General features: G+C 41.1%; 1 protein-coding gene across 1 annotated transcript in view; it reads left to right on the top strand.

Moving 5' to 3' along the window:
* Positions 1 to 6,553, top strand: part of LOC139460821 (alpha-aminoadipic semialdehyde synthase, mitochondrial-like) — a 32,527-nt gene extending 25,974 nt beyond the window's left edge. Inside the window, exons 9-13 of the mRNA XM_071242296.1 lie at positions 1,470 to 1,565; positions 3,463 to 3,575; positions 4,785 to 4,879; positions 5,522 to 5,698; positions 5,914 to 6,553. Of these exons, the coding sequence (XP_071098397.1) occupies positions 1,470 to 1,565; positions 3,463 to 3,575; positions 4,785 to 4,879; positions 5,522 to 5,698; positions 5,914 to 6,020 (588 nt within the window). The 3' untranslated portion in view covers positions 6,021 to 6,553. The remainder of the gene's footprint in view (positions 1 to 1,469; positions 1,566 to 3,462; positions 3,576 to 4,784; positions 4,880 to 5,521; positions 5,699 to 5,913) is intronic.
* Positions 6,554 to 12,515: the final 5,962 nt, after the last annotated feature.

Here is a 12,515-nt window from a genome sequence, read left to right as displayed (position 1 = left end):
ACCTCCATCCAGAGTGGGCTCCATGAGATACAAGGTATGTACCTCCACCCAGAGTGGGCTCCATGAGATACAAGGTATGTACCTCCACCCAGAGTGGGCTCCATGAGATACAAGGTATGTACCTCCATCTGGAGTGGGCTCCATGAGATACGAGGTATGTACCTCTATTCACAGTGGCCTCCATGAGATACAATGTATGTACCTCCATCCAGAGTGGGCTCCATGAGATACAAGCTATGTACCTCCACCCAGAGTGTGCTCCATGAGATACAAGGTATGTACCCCCACCCAGAGTGGGCTCCATGAGATACAAGGTATGTACCCCCACCCAGAGTGGGCTCCATGAGATACAAGGTATGTACCTCCATCCAGAGTAGGCTCCATGAGATACAAAGTATGTACCCCCACCCAGTGTGGTCTCCATGAGATACAAGGTATGTACCCCCACCCAGAGTGGGCTCCATGAGATACAAGGTATATACCTCCATCTAGAGTGGGCTCCATGAGATACAAGGTATGTACCTCCACCCAGATTTGGATCCATGAGATATAAGGTATATGTACATCCATCCTTAGTGTGCTCCATGAGATACAAGGTATGTACCTCCACCCAGAGTGGGCTCCATGAGATACAAGGTATGTGCCTCCATCCTGAGTGGGCTCCATGAGATACAAGGTATGTACCTTCATCCAGAGTGGGCTCCATGAGACACACGGTATGTACCTCCATCCTGAGTGGGCTCCATGAGATACAAGGTATATACCTCCATCCAGAGTGGGCTCCATGAGATACAAGGTATGTATATCCATCCAGGCAAACAAATGATTAAGTTGGAATATTGTACAGAAAACTCCGGTTATATCAAACTCGAAGAGACCACTTATTTTAGTTCGTCATAAGCGTAGTTATAAGCATATGTACAGTATTTATAAAACAAATGTTCGGGACTAAAATGTAAGTTCGTTATATAGGTAAGTTATTAATAAGCGTCTTTGTTATAACCGTAGTCTACGGTATATGTAAGGACATATCCTTTTTCCATTTGGTACAAATAGTATGGCATATGCATAATAAAGTCACTGTGGGTGATATATATCGTACAGTGAGCATTCAGATTAAAAACAAATACATAACTATGATTTCACAGACCCAGGAATAAATGCATAATAATATCGTTTTTCTTTTCCTGAATCTGTAAAGAAAAGTGCGAGTGAGTATGCTTTTACGCCGCCTTTAGTAATAGTTTACCAGTAAGACGGCGGGGTACACTAGAAATATGCTTCACACATTGTGAGGAATCGAACCCGGGCCGTCGGCATGACGTGCGAACGCTTTAACCCCGAGGCTACCCAACCACCCCGTTAGCGAAAGAACCGTGTACAATCTACACACAATCTCCTTGTACACTCGCAGAAATATGAACATACTATTGCTTTAACACTGATCCCGTTGTTTGCTTCCTGCCCAGGGCTTCTGTGCTGGGATCCTGAGCTTGATGAGACTTGGGCTGTACAACGTCTCCACTCACCAGATGCTTGTTGATGAATCTCAACCCTTTACATGGGTATGTAGCCAACGACAATAACAGCTTGCCAGTCATGGATGTACTTGCATCATATTTTAGCATATGATTTAGCATAAAGATTCAGAGTGACAAAACAGTCTCAAAAGGACTGTATGATAAGAGGGATGATTCACCTTTCCAATTGCAAACTTTCCCTTCATGTCGAGCAATATCCCAGCAGGTCCAGCCTTTGGTGTTTACATTTCAACTTTTTGAACTTTTGAACATGCTCTTTCTACCAAGATTTAAAAGAGCGTCATATGACTCTTGATCAGAAGTTGTTTGATCAACGTTACAACATTCAAGGCCTCAGTAAAGCCTTCAAAAGGTTTTATGGTAGATATGGGGAGGACATTTCCAAATTTGACGCATCAGTGACAAAACTTATGTCCGATGCAATTCCCTAATTTGACTTGTTGCATATGTTCCCATGTTGTTTCAGGTGAACAATTGACTTGCCTTTGCATGTGTTTGTGACGGTACCACCGGTGGGGCAGGATGCACTCACCTGTTCGCGAACACCTGGTATCATCACTATTTGATATTGATTCTTAAACACGGGCTCATGATATAGTCGGAATCGTACAATTCACTCTGCTTTATACAGAGATTTCTACTGGATATGGAAAGGGTTTTGTCGCTTCAATTAATTTTTTTCATAAGCAGAGCAATTTATGCGAAAGGCAAAAATGCGCGTTTGTACAGTACACAAACAAATGGAAAGTAAATACAAATGACACACAAGCACATGCATTAGTTTCAGGTGAACTCTTTACTTGCCTTTGCATGTGTTTGTGGCGTTTACCAACCGGGGGCAGGATACGTTTTTTATTTTTCCGAACATATTTGAAAGTGATTCATAAACACATGAATAGTGGAAAGGGTGCAGTGGGTTTTTCTTTTAGCAGAGATGTTTTTTGTGATTATTGAAGTATTTGTGTCGCTTTTACTTACACACGTAAATCTATGTTTTATTTGCAAAACAGTCAATACACATTTCATCACTTGCGGTGCAGATTTTCGTATGGTTACTTCACTGAAATGAAAGAAGGGTATGGATCATTGCAATGTTTGGACCTACTTGTAGACACTAGATTGTATTCAATACATGTTGCGAAGTGCATCAGATACTTGCTCCGAGATGAGGGGTAATCCTGAAGCTGGAAACGTGTATTGCCACTGATTCCTGTGTATCAAGAAGATTATCACTTTATATGAATGCAATCATTACACGTAGATAACAAGACACTAGATAACAAGACACTAGATAACAAGATAACAAGAAACTAGATAACAAGATAACATTACGCGTAGATAACAAGATAACATTACACGTAGATAACAAGACACTAGATAACAAGATAACATTACACGTAGATAACAAGACACTAGATAACAAGATAACATTACACGTAGATAACAAGACACTAGATAACAAGATAACATTACACGTAGATAACAAGACACTAGATAACAAGATAACATTACACGTAGATAACAAGACACTAGATAACAAGATAACATTACGCGTAGATAACAAGACACTAGATAACAAGATAACATTACACGTAGATAACAAGACACTAGATAACAAGATAACATTACACGTAGATAACAAGACACTAGATAACAAGATAACATTACGCGTAGATAACAAGACACTAGATAACAAGATAACAAGACACTAGATAACAAGATAACAAGACACTAGATAACAAGACACTAGGTAACAAGATAACAAGACACTAGATAACAAGACACTAGGTAACAAGATAACAAGAAACTAGATAACAAGATAACATTACGCGTAGATAAGAGAGTTGTTTGAATTACTGTAAACTAGTTATCTATATTGTTGCTCAGAATTCGTGCATAACACATATTTTGCATAACACAGAGAAAGTACATGTGTTCCGAGCTTGGACTGAATGATGACGTCACAGATGAAGTCCTGGAGGCCAAGGTCAAGGACAGAATAGGGGAATCAGGTCAAGTAGAGGTCATGAGAAGGTGTGTCTGCACGTAGCGGCTTCATGATTGATTTGAAGGTCGTTTTGAATCATGCGATTTGAAGGTCTTTTTGAACCATGTGATTTGAAGGTCGTTTTTGAATCACTTGATTTGAAGGTTGTTTTGTATCAATTGATTTGAAGGTCGTTTTGCATCACTTGATTTGAAGGTCGTTTCGAATCATTTAATTTGAAGGTCGTTTCGTATCATTTAATTTGAAGGTAGTTTCGTATCATTTGATTTGAAGGTCGTTTAGAATTATTTGATTTGAAGGTTGTGCCTCTATCATTTGATTTAAAGGACTTTTCGTATCATTTGATTTGACTGTCGTTTTGAATCATTTGATTTGAAGGTCGTTTCGAATCATTTGATTTGAAGGTCGTTTCGAATCATCTGATTTGAAGGTAGTTTTAATATTTGATATGAAGGTCGTTATGAATTATATTGGATTTGAAGCCCTTTCTGAATCATGTTGAATTTGAAGGCCGTTATAAAGCATTTGATTTGGAGGTCGTTATGAATTAAATTTTATTTGAAGATGTTATGACTCATATTTTATTGTGGGTCGTTATGAATCAAGGCCTCTTGGGTTTCGGGTAAGAATTTGCAACCTATGCTTGTCGTAAGACTTAAGGTATCGGTTAGTCTTTAATGGATATCACCATATACCAGTTGGGTGGATCGATCCCAATGCTATCTGTCACTGAACTGTCTGACTCGCTGACTGCGGCGTTGATCAAATAACGTTAGGAATCCAGGACAGTGAGTGAATGGGTGACTGTGATTTTACTTCGCCTTTAGCAATATTCCAGCAAAATCACTGCGGGGAACACCAGAATAGGGCTTCACACATTGTACCCATGCGGTGAATCGAACCCGGCTCTTTTACGTAACGGACGAACGCTTTATCCACTTGACTACCAAACGCCCCGAATCCAAGACAGCACATTCCGAGTAAGCATTCATCCAATAGGGACCGACCATCATATTTTCGGGAAAATCGACGCAGGTTTTACCTCACTGGTAGGAACGAAAATGCTGACAACCCACATGTCACGATGATGACCAAACTGGTCCTGGAACCAGCGATCAGCGGCTCTGTGTCCGCTGTATGAGAACTAAGAATTGTTTATACCTCACCGTAAATGTACATGCGTTATACAGTATTACATAGGCATCCTATATATCTTCAAACTATCTCTCTTGTAGCCTTGGTTTGCTGGGATCTGCAGAAATCGAAAAGAGGGAGACCATCTTTGATACCTTGGTCTGTCACGTTGATAAACGACCTGACTTCAAATTTGGTGAGTTCTTGCATTGAAAATGTTGAACATTCATGAGATGTATTGTGAGGGTTTTACATGTACACCTTGTTTTACATCAACACATAACTTTAACATGCACACTGATGTTTTACATGTACACTGAAGTTTTACATGTACGCTAAAGTTTAACATACACACTGAGATTTTACGTTCACACAGACGTTTTACTTTTTCACAGACGTTTTACATGTACACTTAGGTTTTACATTCACACTGAATTTTTATATTGACAGAGAGGTTTTATATGTACACTGAGGTTTTACATTCCCACGGACTGTTTACAGTTACACTGAGATTTGCATATTCACTGAGGTTTTACATTGACAGAGAGGTTTTACATTCACACTGAGGTTTTACATTCACACTGAGGTTTTACATTGACAGGGAGGTTTTACCTTTCCACTGAGGTTTTGACAGGGTTTATTGACATATTGTCCGTCTGATACTTGATGCGGCTGGCTTGGTTCTAAAACATCGAACAGGAAGACGCGTCGCCTGGGGACTTGATCATGATCATGATCACTGGTACATCGCCTGTTGTTGGTGTGTCTTAATTCGGAATGTTAGCTTCTGGGTTTGTGACGTCAGTTCGGTGAGGGGTGCTGTTCATGCGTATTTCAGGTCCGACCGAGCAAGACATGGCCCTGATGAACGTCCAGGTCGCCGGGCGCTTCAAGGATGGGACCACCGAGACCAGGAGGCTGTATCTCACCGTGCTTGGGGATCCGGGAAGACATACGGCCATTTCCAAAATTGTGGGTCGAAGCGCAGCCACTGCAGCAATGATGGTGCTGAATGGTAGGCAGGCAGATGCGGCACAAAACATTATGGATACCGACGAAATGTAGTAGCACGTTTGGACAAAACCTTCACATTCGTTTTGATCTTGTCACATTCTGTAAACAAGATAACACGATTGACCCATATTTGATTCTTCCATACAGAAATGTACCTTAATGTACCTTTATATATATATGATCTACATCGTGAACCCCTTTCTCTCACTGTTTCAGGGGAGATAACTGAGAAAGGTGTTGTCATGCCTGTCTCGCCAGAGATCTACAAGCCCATGCTGCAAAGACTTGAGCGCAAGGGAATCAAGTTTGTTGAAAGAAAGTAAATGACATACCAGTATATTCCAGTACAGAAATCATATCACAGTTGTCAGACGCAAAGGTTCGTTACGATTGTGCTGCTTCATCAATTGAGTACAACTGCACTCTTATCCTGACGCCTATCTTGTACGGTTGTGATATTTCTACAACAAATATCTATGTAAGCACAAGGGGGTACCCATTTTGTTTTCTTTTGGTGAGAGATCGTGTCGTCCTTCCTCGTCACAATCAGCTTCATTATAAAATAATGGTTTACAATGTATCTGCTACAAATCATTTGTAAGTCGTCCTCGTATTGTCATTTATTTTATGGTGCATTCTAAATGCTCCTGTTAATGGTAATTTACGGCTGAGATATGTCACCTGGAAAATGTATGCTTGTGTTCAGTGACAACCATTAACAGCCACAACGACAGCGGCAACATATCTGCACACACAAGTAGTTTATCTATGACTGCAATGACTAATCGATTGGCCTATCTACATGTGTCTATATACACATTATTTTATTCTGTTTTAATAAACTAAAAGTTACATACTCATGTGTTTGTTATTAAATGCTTTTTCATGAGGTCGTGGTCTGCTTGTGAGTCGGTGAGTGAGTGAGTGAGTGAGTGACAGTGCTTGTCAGAGCAAACAAAATGATGATCGTCCCTCCAATCTGTCTGTACTTTGTCTACATATATGACGACAAAGCACACTTCAATAGCCAGTAACACTTCACATATTTGTGTTACACCCTGTGATAGAACATCATAAGACATCAGACTATAACACACCCACACGATATGGTGAGTTGACTTGGGGCTGAAGGACGCGTTCAAGATTATCGCACTTATATAGTGGCGTGCGTAGATGTGTGTGTCTGTGTGTGAGAGAGTGTATGTGTGTGCCTGAGAGTGCCTGTGTGTGTTTTGGGTGTGCCTGTGTCTGTGTGTGTGTATGTATGAGTGTGTCTGTGTGTGTGTGTGTGAGAGTGTCTGTGTGTGTGTTTGTGTGTGTGAGTGTGTGTGAGAGTGTCTGTGTGTGTGTTTGTGTGTGTTTTTGTGTTGTGTGTGTATGAATGAGTGTGCCTTTGCGTGTAATTGCCTGTATGTGTACGTATGAATGAGTGTGTGTGTGTGTCTGTGTGTGTCTTTGTGTGCACATGTATGTTTGAGTGTGTCTGCATTTGTCTGTGTGTACATGCATGTATGAGTGTGTGTGTGTGTGTCTGTGTGTGTACATGAATGTATGAGTGTGTGTGTCTGTGTGTGTACATGTATGTATGAGTATGTGTGTCTGTGTGTGTACATGTATGTATGAGTGTGTGTGTCTGTGTGTGTACATGTATGTATGAGTGTGTGTGTCTGTGTGTGTACATGTATGTATGAGTGTGTGTGTCTGTGTGTGTACATGTATGTATGAGTATGTGTGTCTGTGTGTGTACATGTATGTATGAGTGTGTGTACATGTATGTATGAGTGTGTGTGTCTGTGTGTGTACATGTATGTATGAGTGTGTGTGTCTGTGTGTATGTATGAGTGTGTGTGTCTGTGTGTGTGTCTGTGTGTGTGTCTGTGTGTATGTATGAGTGTGTGTCTGTGTATGTATGTATGTATGTATGTATGTATGTATGTATGAGTGTGTGTGTCTTTGTGTGTACATGTATGTATGAGTGTGTGTCTGTGTGTGTGTATGTGTGTATGTATGAGTGTGTCTGTGTGTGTACATGTATGTATGAGTGTGTGTCTGTGTGTGTACATGCATGTATGAGTTTGTGTGTCTGTGTGTGTACATGTATGTGTGAGTGTGTGTATCTGTGTGTGTATGTATGTATGAGTGTGTGTGTCTGTGTATGTATGTATGAGTGTGTGTGACTGTGTGTGTATGCATGAGTGTGTGTGTGTGTCTGTGTGTGTCCATGTATGTATGAGTGTGTGTGCCTGTGTGTGTACATGTATGTATGAGTGTGTGTCTGTGTGTGTACATGCATGTATGAGTTTGTGTGTCTGTGTGTGTACATGTATGTGTGAGTGTGTGTATCTGTGTGTGTATGTATGTATGTGTGTGTCTGTGTATGTATGTATGAGTGTATGTGTCTGTGTGTGTATGCATGAGTGTGTGTGTGTGTCTGTGTGTGTACATGTATGTATGAGTGTGTGTGCCTGTGTGTGTACATGTATGTATGATTGTGTGTATCTGTGTGTGTACATGCATGTATGAGTTTGTGTGTCTGTGTGTGTACATGTATGTGTGAGTGTGTGTATCTGTGTGTGTATGTATGTATGAGTGTGTGTGTGTGTCTGTGTATGTATGTATGAGTGTGTGTGACTGTGTGTGTATGCATGAGTGTGTGTGTTTGTCTGTGTGTGTATGTATGTATGAGTGTGTGTGTGTGTGTGTCTTTGTGTGTACATGTATGTTTGAGTGTGTCTGTATTTGTCTGTGTGTACATGCATGTATGAGTGTGTGTGTGTGTGATGGCATGTATGTATGTATGTATGTATGTATGTATGTATGTATGTATGTATGTATGTTTGTATGTATGTATGTATGTATGTATGTATGTATGCATGCTTCTATGCGTGTGGGTGTGTCGGTGTGTGTATGTGTGTGTGTGTCTGTATGTATGTGTGTATGTATGAGGGTGTGTGTACATGTGTGTATGAGGATGTGTGTCTGTGTGTGTACATGTGTGTATGAGTGTGTGTGTCTGTGTGTGTACATGTACAAGGAAACTGAGAGACTGCAGTGTGACATGGATACCCCACATATTATCAGACACAATGTACTGACTCCGATCACACCAGCCTTTCATATTGACGAATTAAGCTTAACGCGGCAAACAAGCGGATGTCCTGACAAACGTTCAGGACTATGTAATGTAATCTAGTGCGATGGCTGTTCCTGGCAGGGGCGCAAAACAACATGCAGTCGGAAAACACAAAACACCCGACACATAATTGATAATGTACACATTAACATAAAATCTTTAAGTTTAGGAATACATATATCACGCATTATAGTACACCGAAGTCCCAGATGTTTCGGAGCACCGTGACTGTTCTTCGGGTAGTCGTATGGGTTGTAAGCAAGTGAAGTGATCATATAAGTAAGCCGTTGCCCAAGTCTTTGTGCTGAGCGACACAGAAAGCCAATCAGACTAACGTGACACCCCGAGGCAGTTCACACCGAGTGTCACATCTGCTTAACCGTCATCCATACCGCAGACATCTTGTGCAAACACTGGGCTGCAGACTTGCTCATATATGCCTTGTTCCTCGTTCCAACAATTACGCTGTACGCTTCCATTGACGCAAACTGTAGAATGTGAGTCGGTGAAGCCAGAAGTCGTGAAACACTTAGTTGCGATGAGACTCAGTTGTGGCGAGACTGATCTCACTCAGTTGTGGTGAGACTGATCTCATTCAGTTGCGGTGAGACTGATCTCACTCAGGTGTGGTGAGACTGATCTCACTCAGTTGCGGTAAAACTGAACTCACTCAGTTGTGGTAAAACTGAACTCACTTATTTATTATAAAACTGAATTCAGTTGTGGTAGAACTGAACACACTCAGTTGCGGTAAAACAGAACTCACTCAGTTGCGGTAAAACAAAAACTCACTCGGTTGTGGTAAAACTGAACTTACTCATTTGTGGTAAAACTTAACTCACTCAGTTGTGGTAAAACTGAACTTACTCAGTTGTTGTAAAACTGAACTCACTTAGTTGTGATAAAACTGAACTCAGTTGCGGTAAAACTGAACTCAATTGCGGTAAAACTGAACTCACTCAGTTGTGGTAAAACTGAAATAATCAGTTGCGTTGAAGCTAACCTTGCACTTGCCGTGAAACCGAAACCCAGTTTGGATACATCCCAACCCACTCACACAAGGTGATGAACAACTCACTGAGTGACAGTAAAAGCTCACAGCATTACTGAGTTAGAAATGGTCCCCGATAGCCAATGATTGTGACGACAGGTGGCTTAATCAATGATTGTTCAGAATTGGTCTTATCCGCTTACTTGGTTGATTCAAATCATCCTTTCCTAATCGATGCTCGTGTCAATCACTGGATTGTCTTGTTCCAGACTCGATTACAAACAGAAGAGAAGGAGTATTACCGGGGGAGAAGTTAAACAAACAAACAAACAAACAAACAGACAAACATGAACCTATTTGTCTGATACGGGTACTTCAGCAACCCATGCTTGCCATGCTTGCATCCCTCATCATCTTTACCTTTAGTGCGACCCGTGAAGATCCGGGGTTGAATAGGTCTTCAGCAACCCATTTTTGCCGTAAAAGGCGACTATGCTTGTCGAAAGAGGCGACTAACGAGATCGGGTGGTCAGGCTCGCTGACTTCGTTGATGCATGTCATTGATCCCAATTGAGTGGATCGATGCTCATGATATAAATCACTGGATTGTTTGGTCCAGATTCGATTATTTACAGACCGCCGTCATATAGCTGGAATATTGCTGAGAGCGGCGTTAAACAACAAACCAAACCAAACCATAAACAACTTGTACGTACGCCGGAATGCCATGTTTTCCAGAGCTGGTGGAGTTGTCGGTGTTTCCGGTCACGGAGTAGCATATCCTTCCGTCTTGCAAAACACCTTCAGCTAGTGTAGGGCTTGATAACTTGTAGATGTGTTGAAAGCATGTGGGTGGGGTTGTGTTTCGCCGTTTTGAACAGCTTTGGTATTATTTCACGGTATGTCCGCCAGACGTTGGAGGAAGGCCAGCATTAACACTTAGGTGTAACCCTGGAGAAACACGAGGAGCAAACCAGGATTCGAACCACGATCCTATATTTCTGGTACATACATGTATACACATACAACTGCGGCACCTTATACAGTTCAAATGGTATGGCATATATATAATAAAGTCAGTGTCAGTGATTGCAGATATCTCGTATAGTAAACATCCAGATTTAAATCAAATACATAATTATGATTTCACGATTAAACAGACCCAGCAATAATAATAATAAATGCATGATGATATTCCTTTACCTTTTTCGGAATCTATATAAGGAGACGTGTGAGTGAGTATGGATTTACGCTGCTTTTAGCAATATTTTAGGAATATGACGATGGAGGACACCAGAAATGGGCTGCACACGTTGTACCAATGTGGGGAATCGAACCCGGAGCTTCGGTGTGATAAGCGAACGCTTTAACCACTAGGCTACCCCACCGCCCCACACGTCTTTGGATATTTGAAAGATAGGGTTTTTAATGATTTGTTGCTTAAATAAACGTGTTCATCTTACCAGTTGGCAGAACCCATCAACAGGTTTGCAATACATTTGTTATCAAAAGTAGGGAAAATACATCAAATGCTTGGGTTTCAAATCAAGGTATAACGATTCAATAGCATTAAAACTATGCATGTGAAATACTGAAATTTGCTATATAAAACCGACAAAACCCATTCCATACTCAGAGGAAATCTCTGCCAAAAACAGAATCGATTGGGCGCTTACCTTCTATATCATGAGTATGTGTTTATGAATCACTTTCAAATTGTGATGATACCAGGTGTTCGCGAAAAGGTGAGCGTGCCCCACCGGTGGCAAACCTTTCTGTGCCTTCTTTATAATTTGAAAGTTGTTGGTGAATCGTTTAACAGCAAACACATAAAACAGTTTTCATCACCAAGACGTCAAAAACAACAGGAAGTTTGGAAGCAAGCCAATGATATCGATAGAAAGACACCTTTGCTCTATGTGCAACATTAACTTCATTGAGTATTCACATAAATGATCGATTTATAGGTTCCAGGGCCCCGATCCACAAAGCCTTCGTAGCGCTACGAACATCGTAAAACCTGTCGTAACTTTATGACAAAAATCTTAAGCGATCCACAAAGCTATCTTAGTGAAAATATCTCGTAAAGTTAAGAGAAAAATTATGAGTGGTCAGTACCTATCGTAAATCAAGCATTTCTGTCGTAACTTAAGTATCAAGATGGCGGCATATTTTTTGCTTGGCATATTAGAAGAAAAGGCAACACGATCACGACCAAGGGTGTTTCGAGACCGAAGTCGAGTACTTGACACGCTCGATGATGACAGCATAATCCGGCGCTACCGGCTACCACGTCATGCCATATTTAAACTTATAGACTTACTGAAACCATATCTTGCTTCACAAACAGAGCGTTCCCATGCATTGTCCCCGGAAACACAGGTTTTGATTGCCCTTAGGTTTTATAGTAAGGGGTCGTTCTTCACTGAACTAGCAGACTTGCATGGCGTATCCCGGTCCACTGTGTCACGGGTGTTTACCCGTACAAATGAAGCAATTGTCAAACAACTAAAACTGATTTCGTTCCCAAAGGCAACATCCGACCAACGTGTCACGAAGGAAGCATTTTATAACATTAGCAGATTTCCAAAAGTGCTTGGTTGTATAGATGGCACCCTCATACCTATCATGCGACCCACCGGGGATGAAGAAGCGGTTTACGTTTGCAGGAAGGGCTTCCATGCCGTAAACGTT

The sequence above is a fragment of the Haliotis cracherodii genome, unplaced genomic scaffold (assembly GCF_022045235.1).
Source record: "Haliotis cracherodii isolate W230 unplaced genomic scaffold, xgHalCrac1.p SCAF_14, whole genome shotgun sequence".
In the NCBI taxonomy this organism is placed as follows: domain Eukaryota; kingdom Metazoa; phylum Mollusca; class Gastropoda; order Lepetellida; family Haliotidae; genus Haliotis; species Haliotis cracherodii.
Note: the sequence above shows the minus strand (reverse complement) of the source record. Positions and strands in the feature narration are given on the sequence as shown.